The sequence below is a fragment of the Podarcis liolepis genome (assembly GCF_965112155.1).
Source record: "Podarcis liolepis genome assembly, chromosome: 17".
Classification (NCBI taxonomy): domain Eukaryota; kingdom Metazoa; phylum Chordata; class Lepidosauria; order Squamata; family Lacertidae; genus Podarcis; species Podarcis liolepis.
In genome coordinates this window covers 12,687,082-12,707,613 of record NC_139571.1, presented here as the reverse complement: position 1 = coordinate 12,707,613, position 20,532 = coordinate 12,687,082, and the positions used below count along the sequence as shown (strand labels likewise).

General features: G+C 45.9%; 1 protein-coding gene across 1 annotated transcript in view; it reads left to right on the top strand.

The window, feature by feature from the left end:
• The window catches only part of LOC310697084 (uncharacterized protein), a 33,044-nt gene that overhangs the window by 2,888 nt on the left and 9,624 nt on the right, over window positions 1-20,532 (top strand). Inside the window, exons 2-11 of the mRNA XM_083483386.1 lie at window positions 1,862-1,918; window positions 3,944-3,981; window positions 7,630-7,770; window positions 10,120-10,182; window positions 10,640-10,760; window positions 12,901-12,993; window positions 15,352-15,512; window positions 16,149-16,234; window positions 17,735-17,818; window positions 18,607-18,669. Of these exons, the coding sequence (XP_083339512.1) occupies window positions 1,862-1,918; window positions 3,944-3,981; window positions 7,630-7,770; window positions 10,120-10,182; window positions 10,640-10,760; window positions 12,901-12,993; window positions 15,352-15,512; window positions 16,149-16,234; window positions 17,735-17,818; window positions 18,607-18,669 (907 nt within the window). The remainder of the gene's footprint in view (window positions 1-1,861; window positions 1,919-3,943; window positions 3,982-7,629; window positions 7,771-10,119; window positions 10,183-10,639; window positions 10,761-12,900; window positions 12,994-15,351; window positions 15,513-16,148; window positions 16,235-17,734; window positions 17,819-18,606; window positions 18,670-20,532) is intronic.

Sequence of the window (20,532 nt, the reverse complement as noted above, 5' to 3'; positions counted from 1 at the left end):
ATCACACCAATTAAGAACTAAAAGCAGTCATTATTTTGGGTTTACTTATAAAGCCCGTGACCCACTTACACGGGCTTTGGGATCTACCTGCGGGTTGTGATCCCCAGGTTGAAAAGACTGCTGTATATGAGAGGATTCCTCAGAACTGTGTGTTCAGTTTCTGTACCACCATGCTGCTTTTTTTTGCCTCTGGAAAGAAGGTTTATCAGGTTTTATACTTGATAAAAGGTAAAGGGACCCCTGACCATTAGGTCCAGTCGTGCCCGACTCTGCGGTTGTGGCGCTCATCTCGCTTTATTGGCCGAGGAAGCTGGCAAACGGCTTCCAGATCATGTGGCCAGCATGACTAAGCCGCTTCGGGCGAACCAGAGCAGCGCACGGAAATGCCGTTTACCTTCCCGCTGGAGCGGTACCTATTTATCTACTTGCACTTTGACATGCTTTTGAACTGCTAGGTTGGCAGGAGCTGGGACTGAGCAACGGGAGCTCACTCTGTCGCAGGGATTCGAACCACTGACCTTCTGATTGGCAAGTCCTAGGCTCTGTGGTTTAACCCACAGCGCCACCCGCGTCCCTGTAGTGGGACAAAATAAATGCGCGTGACACTGTGGGAAGTGGCTTTTCTTTCAAGCTACTTTCTCTTCCCTTTAAAACCTATTCTGTCTCTAGCCAGAAAGAGCATATGATGACTGGTTTGGCTGCTGTGTATAGCAAACACTTTGAATGTCGACACCTCAAGAGCTACTTATTCTCTGTGCAAAGGTCATTTTCAGCCTTCCTTGCCCAACCACTACTGCTTTCCTTCAGAGCAGCAATTTAAATTGGTTTTTGAATTTATCTGCTGCTTTGAATTGCGACCTTTGCCGGATACGTTTTGTATTTTTAATCCGGTTTTGTATTATGCTGATTTTTGTAAACAGAGATGGGGGTGGGGTATAAATGGATAGTAAAATAACATTACTCCTTCCCTCGGCTTCTTACCTAATACAGGAACCTATGACTGAGAGTATAAACTACTAACCTTATGCTAAATGTCATTCTCTGATATTAATTCTGTACTGGAATTAAAAATTTGGTACTAAAGAAGAATATTTGAACATGAGTGGACCCACGCCTATAGATTTTGAAGCAAAATGGCGCCGCCCTAAAATAAAGCCATTTTGGGGAGGGGAGGATTCCTTGTACCTCGGTTGTCGAACGCTTTGGAAGTCGAACGTTTTGGTTTTCGAACGCTGAAAACCCGGAATCTGCAAACTAATTTCCTGCTTTATAAGGGAAATGTGCTCTGCTACTTGACTCACTAGCGTGAGGGAGGAAGGATAATATTTAATCAATATATCCTCTCCTACTATCCATAACATTCCCAGGAAAACATTTCCCACAAAAACAACCCAGTATCATTCCAAATCAATATGCACGTGCATCTATCTCCTTGCCCCTTTCCCTAAGCTTTGCAGTCCAAACCTCTGTGCAAAAGGGGAATTTATCTGTGGATCATACCAGTGGCGTAGCGTGGGGGGTGCAGGGGGGGCCGGCCGCACCGGGCGCAACATCTGGGGGTTAGGGTGCGCAAATCCACGGGTTAGGGGGCGCAAATCCACGGGGTAGGGGGCGCAAATTACTTGCCTTGCCCCGGGTGCTGACAACCCACGCTACGCCACTGGATCATACTGACGCAAGGTCAGTACAGTGCCCTGTAATTTCCTCCAGGTCAGCAGCAGTGTGTCTTAGAGGACTGAAATGTTCTTCTGCTGGTTTTTGAATGCTGTTGGATTGAATGCCTGGAGAGTTAGGGGGGGGCTATCGGTGCAACACTAACCCTAAACTCTTCTGTCTCCCCTTCCCCTCTTTTCCCTCACAGTGGAGTCCCAGGTTGTCTGGCTTCTCGCTGCGGCTTTGCGTACACCTGGCCAACACTGTGAGTATACAGCCATTCCAATCTGATGAGTCTTTGTCCTTTTTTAAAGTATCCTGTGCATATCTAGAACTCCTATCCTTGTTCTCATTGAAGCCAGACCCTCCCAAGATGGAGCAGTGATAATGAAGGAACTTGAGCAGCCTAGAATGGCCCAACCATGCTTTGTATTTTGAGCACGGCTGCAGGAACCTGAGCTTCTTGGGTTTGGGCTCTGGTTGTTAAGCAATCATTGCACCTGTTTCCAGAATTCTGGTTTTCCATGCCTTCATGTGGGTAGCCAGGACAGCAACATAATACCTCCGGCACAAGAGGGGGAGGTAGTAGCAGGCTGGGATGAATTTGAAGATTTGCGGAAGGACAAAAAAACCACTAGCTGTTAAACCTTAAATGGGAGGGGAACCCACAAAAACCAGCCTGATAAGGACTCAGCAGCACAGAATGCTGAGTGGCAAAGTGGCGTGCGGGATGGGAAAACTGGGAGGCGACGCAGCATTTTGTTGTGGCTCCCACTTGCACTAGGAAAGTGAAAGGAGAACAGGAGTTGGCAGTCAAAAGGAGATGTACTTTCAGTTACTGCTTAGCAGTAGTTCCTTTGACTTTCATGAAAAAAACTATACTACACTGAAACATTTCATGGTTTCAGGGCATGTGACTGACTTAGAGAGACCAAGCAATCTAGCTCAGTCTGGGTTTGATGTGCAGAACTGTAAGGACTGCATCTTCTTCTACTAGTCTCAAGTTATTTAGACTTAACTGCAGAAAATAAGGGAAGGATTGGTCCTGTGCTGCTTTTGCTTTTGCTTTTGCCATGTGATCTAAATTCAGGGTGTGGTTGTGCTCAGAGTTTCTGGTTCCCTGCAAACTGCATGCCTTTGAGACAACAACAATATTTTTTTATATATAATAATAAAAAATTATTTCTATTGCACCCTCCCCAGCCTGCATGGGACCCCCTTTTCCTAGCTGAAGGGGTCTCCTGAAGGAAGTCCTTCAGCTGCTGCCAGGGCTGTTCTGCAAGACACTTCAATGTTCGGGAGAAGTCATCAGAACACATTTTTTGGTGTGGGGCTAAAGCATCCAACTTGTTATGGTTCCTTGATGAAACTCCGTCCCTGAAGCTAGGCAAGTTCAGGCTGGCCAGCAGCTGGATGGGTTGAGAACCCGAGGGATGATGCTGAGAGCTCTTTGGAGGGAAAGTTGAATTCAGAAAAAATGCCTTGCAGTTGGACTAAACTGTAGGAGAACCTTGCCAACCACTGGGATAACCGCTTTATTTCTGTACGTTGGTGATGAAGCTCATATACTCGTTTTGATCAGATAAAGCTTACACAGTTGCCCACAGCACTGCAGAAGTTCCTGTCTGTAGGTAAAAAATGTGTAGGCTCCCTGAGTGCATATATTTTTAGGACAGGCAAGCCATCATCAGCGGGTGGCGCTGTGTGTTAAACCACAGAGCCTAGGACTTGCCGATCGGAAGGTCGGCGGTTCGAGTCCCCACAACGGGGTGATCTCTAATGGTCAGGGGTCCCTTTACCTTTACCTTTAAGCCATCAAAACTGGATTGCGACTAATTGTACTGTGGAACACAATAGAGTGAGATGCATCTAAACCAGATTTGGCACACAAAATGTATGTTCCACTTACTACTCCTGTGTAGTAAGTTTCTCTGTTTCTCTGCCTCTCCATCATTGCTCCTGTGATGAGACACACCTGGGCTCCTAGTTACATTCTTTTTTAATGGCTTTTCTACACTTCACAAATTGTTCGAGAAACAGTGGAGGGGGGCTTATCATTGAGGCAAGGCCTGACCAGTCAATATCGTGCAAATCTGGCTCCTGCTGAAAGAATGAGTTTCTGCTGAATATAATCCCGGAGAAGAGATGAGCCATATGCCCCAAATGTGTTGAATGTGCAGCAGGTTTGCCCCTGAAATTATGTGTATGGTATATTTAAGCAGCCCAAGAGAATCGACAGCAAATCTACTAGAACTGCAATTATTTTATTTGTTTTTATACCCACTTATAGGCTTTCGGACAGCATTTTTTAGTTCCACTTCTAATGCGGTGAGTATTTTTTTATTTTAGAGTTCAAATTGGGGAGCAGATCTGTGTTGCTGGAAGAAGTGGATTGTATTCAACATAGCACCAAGGACACTATTCAGTCAGCACAAAGATTTCTCTTTGCGCAATGGAATGCTCTCCCCTTCTTCTCCCTATGCACCCTAATACAGCCATACCTCGGGTTAAAGTTGCTTCAGGTTGAGCGTTTTCGGGTTGTGCTCTGCGGTGACCCGAAAGTAATGGAATGTGTTACTTCCAGGTTTCGCCGCTCACGTATGCACAGACGCTCAAAATGACGTCACACGCATGCGCAGAAGCGGCCAATCACAACCCACGCACGTGCAGATGTACAGATGTGGGTTGCGTTCTCTTCAGGATGCGAACAGGGCTCTGGAACAGATCCCATTCGCATCCAGAGGTACCACTGTATCTGCAAGGAAGGGGATCATCAACTCTCCAGAGCAGATTTGGGGACAGCGCAGTGCACATGTCAGGGAAAGAGAGGGTGGAAATTTGTTGTTGTTTAGTCGTGTCCGACTCTTCGTGACCCCATGGACCAGAGCATGCCAGGCACTCCTGTTTTCCACTGCCTCTCACAGTTTGGTCAAACTCAAGTTAGCAGTTTTGAGAACACTGTCCAACCATCTCGTCCTCTGTCATCCCCTTCTCCTTGTGCCCTCAATCCTTCCCAACATCAGGGTCTTTTCCAAGGAGTCTTCTCTTCTCATGATGTGGCCAAAGTCTTGGAGCCTCAGCTTCAGGATCTGTCCTTCCAGTGAGTACTCAGGGCTGATTTCCTTAAGAATGGATAGGTTTGATCTTCTTGCAGTCCAGGGGACTCTCAAGAGTCTCCTCCAGCACTATAATTCAAAAGCATCAACCATACATCACTACTGGGAAAACCATAGCTTTAACAATACGGACCTTTGTTGGCAAGGTGACGTCTCTGCTTTTTAAGATGCTGTCTGGGTTTGTCATTGCTTTTCTCCCAAGAAGCAGGCGTCTTTTAATTTCGTGACTACTGTCACCATCTGCAGTGATCATGGAACCCAAGAAAGTAAAATCTCTCACTGCCTCCATTTCTTCCCCTTCTATTTGCCAGGAGGTGATGGGCCCAGTGGCCATGATCTTAGTTTTTTTGATGTTGAGCTTCAGACCATATTTTGCGCTTTCCTCTTTCACCCTTATCAAAAGGTTCTTCAATTCCTCCTCACTTAATGTAATTTGTTACATTAGTGCTAATCCTTGCACTAGTGCAAATAATTCATAGAATGCTGCCCAGTGTCTACACTTTACAGATTTTCCATAGGCCATACATGGAGGAACTTGTGGATGGTTGTTGCTTTCCAGCATCTTCTGGGGCTCTGATGTGATTTGGCTCCTGCTTCCAGTTTTGCTGAACTCTGCAGTTATCTGGGTTCTGGTATTCCCTTCTCTGTTGAAGAGATGAGCCTGCGGGGACTGTTTCCTATTTTGATGCCTTTCTTGCCTTAATACACATTCTGTATCAAGCATGGGACGCGGGTGGCACTGTGGGTTAAACCACAGAGCCTAGGACTTGCCGATCAGAATGTCGGCGGTTCGAATCCCCGCGACGGGGTGAGCTCCGGTTGCTCGGTCCCTGCTCCTGCCAACCTAGCAGTTCGAAAGCACGTCAAAGTGCAAGTAGATAAATAGGTACCGCTCCGGCGGTAAGGTAAACGGCGTTTCCGTGCGCTGCTCTGGTTCGCCAGAAGCGGCTTAGTCATGCTGGCCACATGACCTGGAAGCTGTACGCCGGCTCCCTTGGCCAATAAAGCGAGATGAGCGCCGCAACCCCAGAGTCGGTCACGACTGGACCTAATGGCCCTTTACCTTTATCAAGCATGGTACGCTTGGCAATGCCTGACACAAGCTACTGGCATCTTGAAGGGGCAGGTCTGAACAGAAGCAGCATCGTAACCCAACCAAGGCAAAGTGCAGAAGATGAGTGGCACCTTGGCACTTATGGGGGGTAATACTAGCATTTGAAACAGATGGTCTAAAATTCTTAAGATGCCAACTCCTCTATCTTGCATGCAGACTGAGCGCAGCCAGCTTTTTGCAACGGCATCGTGATGCATTTATACACCATAAAGTTGTGTTTTGGGGTATATCTATGTGGTTGGTTTGGTTAAACAGTCCAGAATTCACAGAAAACTCCCATGTCCCACTGCAGGGAATACATCAGACAATTTTAGCTGTGCAGCCATGCAAAGCTAACTGTGTGTCTTGTGTTTCCCAATTAACTTTTAATCAATTGGCATTACAGTGGTACCTCAGGTTACATACGCTTCAGGTTACATACACTTCAGGTTACATACACTTCAGGTTACAGACTCCGCTAACGCAGAAATATTACCTCAGGTATTACCTCATCTTCAGGATGAGAACAGAAATTGTGCTTTGGCGGCGCGGCAGCAGCAGGAGGCCCCATTGGCTAAAGTGGTGCTTCAGGTTAAGAATAGTTTCAGGTTAAGTTCGGACCTCCGGAACGAATTAAGTACTTAACCTGAGGTATCACTGTAATGGTACTCAATGGGGGCCACTTCAACAAGATACTGGGTACAAGGGGTGAGATTCAACTAAGCTTTACTCACGGCAGACCCATCAAAATTAACGGACCTAACTTAGCCATGTTCATTTATTTCACTTGGTCTGAATAGCAACTTCGGCTCGCTTCTCACATGTGATCACAACCTTATTTGGGTGGGTGGGGAGAAATAAATAAATGGAGAGTTTGGGAAACCAGATGTTTCCTTCTCTCCGTTACTTGGCATTATAACAACGATCTGGCACAAGGTTTGTGCCCATATGCTCTCCCCGTCCTCTGGGTGCAAAGGAAGGAGATATGAAACTTCCAACCACAGTTGCCTGGTTTACCCAAACATGGTAAACTGTTGTTTGTTTGAAACCATGATTGGAAGTGTCTCCTCTTGTGGATGAAGAAGTGTGTCAGGGAAGAAGGCATTGCGCCTCATGATGGTTTCTATGCTTCAGAGGATCCTCTGAAAGTAGCCTGGGTGTTGGAGGTGTGGGAAAGTGATTTACCGTATTTTTTTCTCTATAAGACTCACTTTTTCCCTCCCAAAAAGTAAGGGGAAATGTGTGTGCGTCTTATGGAGCGAATGCAGGCTGCGCAGCTGTCCCAGAAGCCAGAACAGCAAGAGGGATTGCTGCTTTTGCTGCGCAGCGATCCCTCTTGCTGTTCTGGCTTCTGAGATCCAGAATATTTTTTTTCTTGTTTTCCTCCACCAAAAACTAGGTGCGTCGTGGTCTGGTGCGTCTTATAGAGCGAAAAATACAGCAACTTGTGACTTACAATCTGTGGGTGCAATGAGACATCCTTCCGAGTCTTGGTTCCCTCCAGATCTTGCTTTTCTCTTTTTTCAAATAATAATAATAAAAAAGCTGTTTCTTGACAGTCATGGAACTACTGGTGTAAAAATTGGTCTTCTCTGATAAAATCTGTTTGCCAAGATACTTTTTATTGGCAGGATCTGCAAGACCTTCTTTGTAGCATCTTGGTGAAGGAAAACTATCGGCGACAGAGAGAACGAGTGCAATTCTGAATTAAAATGTTGCCACGCTCCTTTCCCTTTACAAGCTCCCATTTCACACACTTATTTGCAGGGTCAACAACTTTACTGCCCTGCGCTTCCTTGATCTTGCCGAAGACCCTACGTTTGTGCCGGTAGTCGCTGAGGAAGAGAAAAACAACCGTTCAGAGTCTGAAAATGTCTTGGAAATTCTCCCCAAACTGATGGAAGTAAGGCAAGTACAGAAATGGAAAGAGGTGGGAGATCTGGGGTGCTGGGAACGGGTGGAAACGAGCTGCATTTGGACACTAGATAGCTCAGGGGAAATCATTTGTTGGGAAAGTGGAAGAGGCATTTAGCATACTGCCCTCAAAAGTTTCCCGCCTGCGTTTCCATGCTGGTGATGGAAGGAACAAGCTGCCGAAGACCTCTTCCACACGACCAACACGGAACAGGCTGTTACAACATTTTAGCCTGCCAACAAAAATATTTGCTTCTACAAAGCGGAACGTTGATCCACCACTTCTGAAATATACTCAGAGTCGAGAGTCGATTTCATGCTCTCTATTCAGCTCATAGTAGTGAGGAATTGGAAGTTCCCCCAAAATGTCTGCTTTATATACATTATTTACACAATGGGCCCCACGTGATTGGCTAATTCTGGGATTCTCCTGTAGGCCAATCAGGTTGCGGATTCACTCCCACCTGGAGTTGGATTGGGTGGCTCCTGCGGACCAATCAGACTGCTGCATTCTGGATCCTATTGTTCTAGGACCAATCAGACTGCTGCATTCTGAATCCTATTGTTCTAGGACCAGTCAGACTGCTGCATTCTGGATCCTATTGTTTTAGGACCAATCAGACTGCTGCATTCTGAATCCTATTGTTCTAGGACCAATTAGACTGCTGCATTCTGAATCCTATTGTTCTAGGACCAACCAGACTGCTGCATTTTGGATCCTATTCAGCTTAGTACATAACAACTTCCCTGCCAATCCACTCAGTCGTCTGTGTGGAATTCTTGGTCGCCTATGATTACTAGGCAAGTGGTTGAATATGCAGCTGCTTCTATTGAAAACAGATGTTTAGGTAAGAAGGGCAGGCATATTTATCATATTGGCTAATGTTCTTTATGTATAAGGAACATATAGGCGTGTATGATGCTGTTTGTGACTTACTGAATCCTTCCAGAATGGGTGAGGGAATCTTCTTCCTGTCAAGTGCCATGTTCCCTTGGAGGGTGTAATGGATTTAGGGGTTGCTCGTGCGTAAGTTGCTGCCACTGCTGGCGAGGTTACCTGGTTAAACCCTTTCTGACTGAACAGCTTCCAGCATCGTGACTGTCTCAGTCGCTGGCAGAATCCGTCAGTGGGCGTTTCTTAAACCTTTTCCAGCATAAAAGTTGTTTGACGCCAAGTCTCCTCCTACTCTCCCTGCGCGGAAGTCTTCTGCGCAGGGAGGGTGTGGGCAACGGAGTACCCGTACTCTCTCCTCTGGTCTCCGGCGAGGAGTCTTGGAGCCTCCTCTCTGATTCCCCCATCTGCCCCCCTTCTCCACTGGTGTTACGCTGATTTCCTTCCCCAGCAGATGGGCTGCCTCTCTCCCTACTGGGACCCTCTCCTGCATCCCTTTGGAGCCTTCCCTCCACCTATAGCTCCGATGGCAGTTCCCTGACAGAGGGCAATTTTGGTGGTGGGACCAGAGCTCAGAGTGTCACTTACCGTATTTTTCTGTGTATAACACGCCCCCGTGTATAAGACACCCCCTATTTTGGGGGACTCAAATTTAAGAAAATGGGGGGAGATTGCCCCCGTGTATAAGACTACCCCCCCATTTTTAACATTTTTTTAGTAAAAAAACCCTAGTCTTATACATGGAAAAGTACGGTATTTCCCCCCCCCTTTCTCTCTCCCCCCCCCCTTCTTCGCAAGGTCTCAGGTGTGCTAAGCAGAGTATTTTCTTTGTAATATTAATAAAAAGAAGAAGAAGTGTATGCCACCCATCTGACTGGGTTTCCCCAGTCACTCTGGGTGGCTACTAGCAAAATATACAAACACAATAAAATGTCAAACATTAAAAACTTCCCTCTACATGTGAATTCTCCCATCGTTCGGTCCCAGCGCCTGCCAACCTAGCAGTTCGAAAGCACCTCCGGGTGCAAGTAGATAAAAAGGGACCGCTTACTAGCGGGAAGGTAAACGGCGTTTCCGTGTGTGCTGCGCTGGCTCGCCAGATGCAGCTTGTCACGCTGGCCACGTGACCTGGAAGTCTGTGGACAGCGCTGGCTCCCGGCCTATAGAGTGAGATGAGCGCACAACCCTAGAGTCTGGCAAGACTGGCCCGTACGGGCAGGGGTACCTTTACCTTACATGTGAATTTGGGGCATCTGCCAGCAACATGCAGTTGCTTCCACAAGGTCCTAACAGGCAGCAGAAAGCGAAGCCTTATTGGTCATTGGCACAAGTTGTTTAGCTGTGGATGATGAGAAATGAGTGCTGGGTCCACGATGGCTTGATCATCAATCCCTCGCTCTCAGGCGACCGGCGTCGTTCTCTTTTGGTCTTTACCTTTCCTTTCCTTACAGTTCACGTTCTGCTCGCCCTATGTTCAACTTCAAAGGGATCCAGGATTATTTGAACTGCTACCGGTAAGTGACAGCAGGTACGCAGCAAAACTGTCACGGGTCACCCTCCTCCTTTGTTTGACAGAAGCAGGACTTTGTAGCCTCCCCCAAACAGAAATGGGCTCCCAGTGGGTGGAATCGAGGCGTCCAGCTCTTTGTAGACCCAGGGATTGATACCTACATGAAGGCAGTGTGGTGTAGTGCTTAGAGTGTTGGACTAGCACTTGGGAGACCAGGGTTCAAGCTCAGCCATGAAGCCCACTGGGTGATTTTGGGCCAGTCAGATTCGCTCAGCCTAACCTCCCTCTCAAGGCTGTTTGCGAGGATGAAAAGCACGCCTTGGAGGAAAGGTGGGATAGAAGCATAACGAATAATAGAGACTCTGCCATTTAGAGCTGGATTTGGGTACAGCTTCCCATGGCCCCAGCCTGACTGTGGCGAAGTGTGCAGGCTTACAAGGAGACTGTTCTCTGTTTGCTAGATCCGGTGAGGTTACACCACTTCAGGTCGCCAAGAACATTATTGCCACATTGGAAGATGACGAGAGGTCCAGCCTCCCCCTCCAAGCAATTGTTCAGTGGGACCGCAAAGAGATCCTCAAAGTAGGTTGGCCAAAGCTGTGCTACTTTACTTAAAAGGCTCATCTAAACATTACACAGGTGGTGCTGTGGGTTAAACCACAGAGCCTAGGACTTGCCGATCAGAAAGTTGGCGGTTCGAATCCCCGCGACGGGGTGAGCTCCCGTTGCTCAGTCCCTGCTCCTGCCCACCTAGCAGTTCGAAAGCATGTCAAAGTGCGAGTAGATAAATAGGTACCACTCCGGCGGGAAGGTAAACGGCATTTCTGTGCGTTTCTCTGGTTCGCCAGAAGTGGCTTAGTCATGCTGGTCACATGACCTGGAAGCTGTACGCCGGCTCCCTCAGCCAATAAAGCGAGATGAGCGCCGCAGCCCTGGAGTTGGTCACGACTGGACCTAATGGTCAGGGGTACCTTTACGTTTACCTAAACATTACAGCAGTGGTTCGTTCCCCAAGGCTGTGGTTTACCACACTGGTGTGGCAGAAGAGGATAGCAAGTGTGGAGGGAAGGTTCAAGGACAATCAAAGAGATATTTCAGTGTAATTTAGTATAAGATCGACATAATTTATTTATAAAAGGTTAGTTTCAGCCAAAGGCGACCCTGGGGTTGCATCGCTCATCTAGCTTTCAGGCTGAGGGAGCTGGCGTTTGTCCACAGACAGCTTTCCGGGTCATGTGGCCAGCATGACTAAACCGCTTCTGGCACAACGGGACACAGTGGCGAGTGCCAGAGCGCACAGAAGTACCATTTACCTTCCCGCCAGAGCGGTACCTATTTATCTACTTGCACTTTGACGTGCTTTCAAACTGCTAAGTTGGTAGGAGCTGGGACAGAGCAACGGGAGCTCACTCCGTCATGGGGATTCGAACTGCCGACCTTCCGATCGGCAAGCCCAAGAGGCTCAGTGGTTTAGACCACAGCGCCACCCATGTCCCTACACACACACACACACACACACACACACACACACACACATTATCCATGTTATAGCAACAGGGGTAGGCAACTTAGGCCCGGGGGCCGGATGCAGCCCAATTGACTTCTCAATCTGGCCTGCGGACGGTCCAGGAGTCAGCGTGTTTTTACATGAGTAGAACGTGTCCTTTTATTTAAAATGTATCCCTGGGTTATTTGTGGGGCATAGGAATTGGTTCATTCCCCCCCCCCATATAGTCCGGCCCACCACATGCTCTGAGGGACGGTGGACCGGCCCCCTGCTGAAAAAGTTTGCTGACCCCAGTATAGCAGCTGGATGGAGCATGGTGTTGATAATGCCAGGGTTGCAGGTTTGATCCCCATATGGGACACCTGCATATTTCTGCATTGCAGGGGGTTGAATTAGATTATCCTCAGGGTCCCTTCCAATTCTACGCTTCTTTGCTTCTGTGCCTCTCTTTAAGAGCCTCGGCTATTTTTCTACAGTTCTCCACAACATATTGTTGTGAGCAGGGATTTTAAACTCTTGACAAAGATGGGAGATCAGAAAAGAGAAAGGCTTCTTTGTGGGGATGAGATGAGTTTGTTTCTCTCAAGTGAGACGTCGTATAAATGAGATGACCCAGCAAAAGCAAGCTCCACACCTCTCCTTTAGTTTGTATGCCTACTTAAGTTACATATGTAAGAGGCCCGTTTATCATTATATTTGGGGAAGGATTCATATTCTTCTGCAGCTGCATTGTTTTGTACTTTTATGATCATATTATAAAGTAGTTGTGTTCTGTGTTATAAATCAAGCTTGTTCCTTTCTGCTTTCCAATGTATTTTGCATCAGGGGGGGGGGGGGAAATCAGTGTGGTGCGAGCAAATTTTTGTTCTGAAAATGTGGCCCAGAGGAAAAAAAGTTTGAGAACCAGTGCATTCATTGCAGCTTTTGGCCAGGGAGAAGGAGGGTGTGATTATTCCCTGTTCAGGGAAGTTTTTAGTATGTGACATTTTAATGTATTTTAAATCTTTGTTGGAAGCCTCCCAGAGTGGCTGGGGAAGCCCAGCCAGATGGTAGGGGTACAAATAAATTATTATTATTATTATTATTAATGCTGAAGCCTTTGAATCAGACTTCAGGTTGGGACTGCTTCGGTCTGCCACTTGTTCCTATCTCTCTTCCTGCTCAGCAATTATATTAATGAATGCTACACGGCATTATAAATCTCTTCCTGCTCAGATGGCGGAGGACTCCACCGCTCGCTATCAAAGCAAGCAGACCCTCTCTCTTTTGGACGGGATCCCAGTGTGCCTGAAGGAGGAGATTAAAGTGGTAAGCACAGTCCGCTTAGTTGCCTTTGCTGAATAAGGCTGGTCTTAAGAAAGGGAGGTGGTGGTCTGCCTGAATTATCGCTGCTGGGTTTGGGATTGATCTGAAGAATCCTGTTTAGACTGTCACAGGGGGAAGAAAGGGGCAGCTTGGCTGCGCTCACCAGCAATCACAGCATACAGTGGTACCTCGGGTTACATACGCTTCAGGTTATATACGCTTCAGGTTACAGAGTCTGCTAACCCAGAAATCGTGCTCCGGCGGCGTGGCAGCAGCAGGAGGCTCCATTAGCTAAAGTGGTGCTTCAGGTTAAGAACAGTTTCAGGTTAAGTACGGACCTCCGGAACAAATTAAGTACTTAACCCGAGGTACCACTGTATTGCAGCTTGTGTGTTTGTTTAATGAGAGTCTTGTGACACCTTAAAGACCTAAGACGTTTATTATGAAATAGGCTTCCTCGGATCACAGTCCACTTCATCAAATACAATGAAATGTAATCCTAAACTGGCGAGCGTATGAAAAGAACCAGCAGCGGAACATGAAACTCTTAATAACTTTAAATTTTTTAAAATACTTTTCAAGTTTATACATTTCACTAATTTTACAATCATTTTGACCTTTTAAAACTTAACTTGGCTTCTCCTTCTTTCTGCGGTTCCTTAAATTTATATTTGATATCTTCTGCATATCCAAATTCACTTAATTTGCTCATTTACTCACCTACTTTAAATATATACTCTTATAATACTGCAGGTTATTACAATAACCCTGCCAATGTTCTTATCTGTTTACAATTTATCTGTAAATATCCAATAAACCATTTCCATTCTTTTATAAAAAGTTTGTTATCTTGGTTTCTTATTCTTCTGGTAAGTTTTGCCATTTCTGCATATTCCATAAATTTTTGTATCCATTCTTCCTTTGCTGGGACCTCTGCTTCTTTCCATTTTTGGACGGGTAATATTCTTGCCGGTGTAGTAACTTACATGAATATGTTTCTATACATTTTAGGTAGTTCTGTCCCTATAATTCCCAAGAGAAAAGCTTATGGGTTGTTTTTTTTACAAAGGTTATTTTAAACATCCTTTTCATTTCATTATATATCATTGAAATGAAATGAGACTCTTAATCTCAGGGGTGTGGGTTAGAGCTTCACGTTGGGCAAAAGATAGCCCTGTTTTTCAGGGGGTTGGACTGGATGACCCTCATGGTTAATTCCAACTCTACAATTCTGTGATTCTTTATATACAGTGGTGCCCCGCAAGACGAATGCCTCGCAAGACGGAAAACTCGCTAGACGAAACAGTTTTCTGTTTTGGAGGTGCTTCGCAAAATGAATCTCCTATGGGCTTGCTTCACAAGACGACAATGTCTTGCGAATTCCTGCTGGTTTTTTTTCCTCCCCCCCTTTTTCTAAGCCGCTAAGCCGCTTATCAGCTGATCCGATCAGCAGATAAGCCGCTAAAAGCCGCTAATAGCGCTAATTCGCTAATCCGTCAATGGGCTTGCTTCGCAAGATGAAAAAACCGCTAGACGAAGAGAATCACAGAACGGATTCTTTTTATCTTGCGAGGCACCACTGTGTGTGTGTGTGTGTGTGTGTGTGTGTGTGTATATATATATATATATATATATATATATATACCAATTATTATACATTCCACAGAACTTCACATCTTATACAATCTTTTTGGACTTCCATCAGCACCTCTGATGATCCACCATTTTTATCATTTCTTCTGCATTTCTTAAATTCCTATTGCCTTTAATTATCTTAACTCACAATCCACCTCTTTAACCATTTTTGCAATAATTCAAATAATTTACCTCACAAAACTTCTTGCAAATCTACAAACGTAATCTGGTCATCACAATTACTTTTCAAATAGTCCGTAAATTTACACCAGTCTTCTGCGAATCTCTGGTCCCGCAGGCTTCGAATTCTTCCGGTTAGTTTATCCAATTCTGCATAGTCCATCAATTTCATCCTCCATTCTTCTTTTGTCGGTAATTCTTCTTGCTTCCATTTTTGTGCCAATAATATTCTTGCTGCTGTCATTGAACTACAGTTCTGTGATTCTATGAGAGCCAGTGTGGTGTAGTGGTTAAGAGCGGTAGTCTCGTAATCTGGGGAACCGGGTTCGCGTCTCCGCTCCTCCACAAGCAGCTGCTGGGTGACCTTGGGCCAGTCACACTTCTCTGAAGTCTCTCAGCCCCACTCACCTCACAGAGTGTTTGTTGTGGGGGAGGAAGGGAAAGGAGAATGTGAGCCGCTTTGAGACTCCTGAAGGGGAGTGAAAGGCGGGATATCAAATCCAAACTCTTCTTCTTCTTCTTCTTTGATTCCCTGCTTTTTTTTAGGTGCCCTATCATCACCGAAGTGGAACGCAATACCTGGGCATGGAGCCAGAAACCGAAGATGCCACTGCCACCCAAAAACTGCGAGAGGCTGGGGCCATTATTATCGGTGTCTCAAACATGCACGAATTGGGTATTGGAACCACTGGTTGTAACCCCAACAGGTAAAGTAGCTCACATTCATTAAACGGGGGCTTGTTGATAACACTGAATGGAGCTTTCTCTTTAAAACATGAGTGGAATAAGAAAGGTAATAAATGTGGAGCAAAGCATTATACAGTGGTACCTCGGGTTAAGTACTTAATTCGTTCCGGAGGTCCGTTATTAACCTGAAACTGATCTTAACCTGAAGCACCACTTCAGCTATTGGGGCCTCCTGCTGCCGCTGTGCCTCCGGAGCACGATTTCTGTTCTGATCCTGAAGCAAAGTTCTTAACCCGAGGTACTATTTCTGGGTTAGTGGAGTGTGTAACCTGAAGCGTATGCAGTCTGAAGCGTATGTAACCTGAGGTACCACTGTACTCAAAAAATGAACTCCTATTCACATAGAAGAAACCTAAAAGCCCATTAACTTGGTCTAACTCATTCGCGAATTGCCCCCTTTAAAAATCAAATTACCCCGCTGTGGGGCTTGTGCCCCACATTGGGAACCACGGGGCTAGGTAGAGCATGGAGACTGGGTGCCATACCTCGTGGCCTCTGCCTTGAACCTCACCTGTGTGTCAGGGTGTTGAGATCCTTCGCTTCCTCCAACGGTCTTGGCAGCACTGCCTTCTGAATCTTTCTCTGTCTCCCTCCAGATACCACGGTACGGCGAGGAACCCCTACAACCCCCAGCACTTCACTGGGGGCAGCTCTAGTGGGTCAGCAGCAGCCGTGGCTTCAGGTGAGGTTGTCCACTGAGTTGGGGAGGCGGGAAGAAGGAGAGCGGCAGTTCAACAGAGGCATCGATCGGTTCCCTTGTGCCCTTGGCAAGGAAATCTATCCCCTGTACACAGAGGAAGGTCAGGTGGTACCTGGTGTGGAAAATTTCTTGTCACCCCCCCCCCCACACACACACATTGATTTTTTATTTTTATTTGCCTGCAAAAATGGTTTTACGTTATTTACAAAGGAATGTGGATTCTGGGTGACTGTGGCAGATACTTAAATCTACAGGATGGGTTGTGTTTTGGCTCCACTGAATTGAAATTTTAGCCTTCACGACATATAAAAATGGCCAAGTAAACAATTATTTTTGCGGAGGCGGGTCAAGATATTAACTGATATGCATGAAATTTCAAATATGGCTGTATAATCCCTTGTGTAGTAAGATGAGACCTTTGGAGCAGGCATTTTTTTAAAAAAGGTTTTTTATAATTATAATTATTTTTTATTTCCAAAACCGAAAAAAGAAAAATTACAAACATCAAATTCAACATCCATATTCATTTTCTAACATAAACCTATTATATAATTAACCAAATTAAAATATACCAAATTACTATAAACTTCTTTGCTGTATACAAATACAACACAGTTAGAAATTTTATATTAAAGCTTTTATATTATAAATATTTCAAGTTCCCCTATACACCCCCATTCCTTCACCCATGTGTGATCTCATTTTTATTTTTTTTTACTTCTTCTGTCTTGTTGTGTTGTTATAATTTAATCATTGCGCAGCTGATTTTTTTTATTGTTTGCTTGCTTACCCCTCATGTTTTACACGTTATCTATTAATATTCCAGTTCCGGAACCATATTTTTTCATATATTCCTTCACTCCCTCCCACTCTTTAATTATTCTCTGATTTGAATGGCCTCTAATAGTTGCCGTCAATTTTGCCATTTCCATAAACTCACAGAGTTTACTTTGCCATTCTAATAACGATGGTTTTTTATGAACCACCCTAGTAGGGCAGTAATCATTCCTTGATAATTTGTCACCCCCTCCATGATGGAATCCGGGGCAGAACGCCCTCCCCCCTTCCTACGCCCATGCCCATATACATACCACCACAATGGACCAGAAACTCAACAAGTTTGCTTTTCATAACCTTGTGCACTCCATCAGTGATAGAGCTGGGCGATAGCTGGTTATTGCCAGCTAAATATCACGATATCTCAATATATCATGATATATATCGGCAGCAGCGGAGGGCATTGCTGGGCTTCCCCGCAGCAGCAGAGGGTCCCACCATACCTCCTGCAGTGGCAGGTGTGCCACGCTTCCCTGCAGCAGCAGGGGCCTTCTCATGGAGGCAGAGGGTCCCGCCGTACCTCTCTGCAGTGGCGGGGTCCCTTCCAACTCTACAGTTCTGTGATTCTGAGGAGATTGTGTGGGGGAATGTAGAACTAGATGGTTTGCCTGAACGGAAGGCTTGTAATTCTGCTTCTTTTTGTAGGCCTTTGCCCGTTGGCTCTTGGTACAGATGGGGGCGGCTCGGTGAGGATCCCTGCGTCTTTCTGTGGCATTGTGGGACTCAAAGGTAATCTTCTTCTTCTTTGGCGATCACTCGTAGCTGAGTAAGATTGCCTTCCATAAACACGGTTTTAACAGCGAGTCCGTAAGTGACTGTGGAGACCAATTCTGGATCCACACGTCCTTCCACAGTGAGGACATAGGTTTCCAGGCGGGAGTTGATCATGGTGAGGGTTTGCCAAGCATGCTTTCCTCTTAGCACGTTTCTCCCTTTCATCCTGAGTTTGAGCCCATGACACCTTTGGTAAAGGCTGTTCTCTAACTGGAGCGCTCGCAGGCCAGTGTTTCCCAGTTGTTGGTGTTTATACTACATTTTTAAAGATTTGCCCCGAGAGAGTCTTTAAACTTCTTTTGTTGACCACCAGCGTTACGCTTTCCATTTTTAAGTTCGGAATAGAGTAGTTGCTTTGGAAGACGATAATTGGTCATCTGCACAACATGACCAGTCCAGAGGTACCAACGCACCGTTAACCAATTGACTGTAGCGAGAGGTCTAACTAGAGATGGATAATTCTCTGTTTATCATGAGAGCCAGCCGTGGCACCACAGCCACCGCGGGAGCTTCATGGCTGAGCAGGGATCAAATCCAGCACTCCATCCTGGGTACTAAGACCCTTGATTGGTTTTGTGCTTGAAGCAGGAGAATATGATGCCCTTCCATATTTCCCCTCCTTTAGGCTGCTGCTTAGAGCCTGGCATGATCCATCGCTCAGGCCAGACCAGCCTCTGGCCTCTCCTTTTGGCCACCTGCTACTTCATCATGCCTCTAATCCACTTGCTTTGTGTCATCTGAAGGTACCTTTGGACGCACCAGCGAATTTGGCTGTCACCCTCTCTCATATTCTACCGTAAGCCTTGGTAAGAAGGAGGTTTTTGGAGTTGTCTGTCTAGCTGAAGAAAGTGTGTGTGCACCTGCTGAAAACTTGTTCCGTCATGCCTTTGCAGGCAGTTAAGAAAATAATAATAATAATAATAATAATAATAATAATAATAATAATAATTTATTATTTGCACCTCGCCCATCTGTCTGGGTTTTCCCAGCCACTATGGGTGGCTTCTAACAAAGATTAAAAATACATTAAAATGTCACACATTAAAAACTTCCCTAAACAGAGCTGCCTTCAGATGTCTTCTAAATGTCAGGTAGTTGTTTTCCTCTTGGACATCTGACGGGAGGGCATTCCACAGGGCTGGCGCCACTACCGAGAAGGCCCTCTGCCTGGTTCCCTGTAACTTTGCTTCTTGCAGTGAGGGAACTGCCAGAAGGCCCTCGGAGCTGGACCTCAGTGTCCAGGCAGAATGATGGAGGTGGAGACGCTCCTTCAGGTATACTGGGCCAAGGCCGCTTAGGGCTTTAAAGGTCAACACCAACACTTTGAATTGTGCTCGGAAACGTACTGGGAGCCAATGTAGGTCTTTCAAGACCGGTGTTATGTGGTCTCGGCGGCCGCCCCCAGTCACCAGTCTAGCTGCCACATTCTGTATTAGTTGTAGTTTCCGGGCCACCTTCAAAGGTAGCCCCAGGTAGAGTGCATTGCAGTAGTCCAAGCGGGAGATAACAGAGCATGCACCACTCTGGCGAGACAGTCTGTGGGCAGATAGGGTAGTTGGCTGGTTTCTGATTTTAATTTTGTATATCATTTTTTAAAAAATTATATGACTTCCAGGGTTTTTTTTAATGAATAGTGGCATGTTTATAAATAGATTAAAGCTTGAAATAGATTAAAGTGAACAAGCTGTCTTCCAGAGAGGAGCTCATGCCTGGCCTTTTTAGGTCGGTGTGAGCTGGCAGCTAAATCAAGGTTTGGTTTAGCATGTTGCAACCAGGACCTGTTGCAAAAGTGGCTTCAGTATACCTGAAGGAGCATCTCCACGCCCATCATTCTGCCCGGACACTGAGGTCCAGCGCTGAGGGCCTTCTGGCAGTTCTCTCCCTGCAAGAAGCGAGGTTACAGGGAACCAGGCAGAGGGCCTTCTCGGTAGTGGCACCTGCCCTGTGGAACGCCCTCCTATCAGATGTCAAGGAAATAAACTACTATTTGACTTTTAGAAGACATCTGAAGGCAACCCTGTTTAGGGAAGTTTTTTAATGTTTAATGTTTTATTCTGTTTTTAGTGTTCTGTTGGGAGCTGCCCAGAGTGGCTGGGGAAACCCAGCCAGATGGGCGGGGTATAAATAATAACATAATGATGATGATAATGATGATTATGGAGAGCTTAACCACAATCCTGGATTTGGATGACATGCTAAACCAGACTTTTGGCTCAGCTGCTGTGGTGCACTGATCTGAAAAGCAAAACAGCTGCAGTCTCCGAAGCCGTGGTTTGGCTTAGTGTGATGTGTGAATTTGGTGTGTGTGTGTGTGTGTGTGTGTGTGAGAGAGAGAGAGAGAGAGAGAGAGAGAGAGAGAGAGGGAGAATCTGTGTCTACCATATTCCTGAGAACACAGGCAGCTTTCTATATGAACTGGAAACTTGCTTGTTGTTAATGTACTTTATTATTTTACTGTATAATATAAAACAGAGAGAACAATTATAGCACCAGACGAAGATGAAGCTCCCACGTTGCCTGACACGTCAGACCCTCACACATTCTTCCGTCCACCTGAAAGGGGTTGGGATAAGGTGGTGGAACAGACTGCGCCACATCAGATTATATACGTGCAGCCAATTGATTCCGATGCTCCACACGTATAGCTCCCTGCAGATAAAAAATAAAAT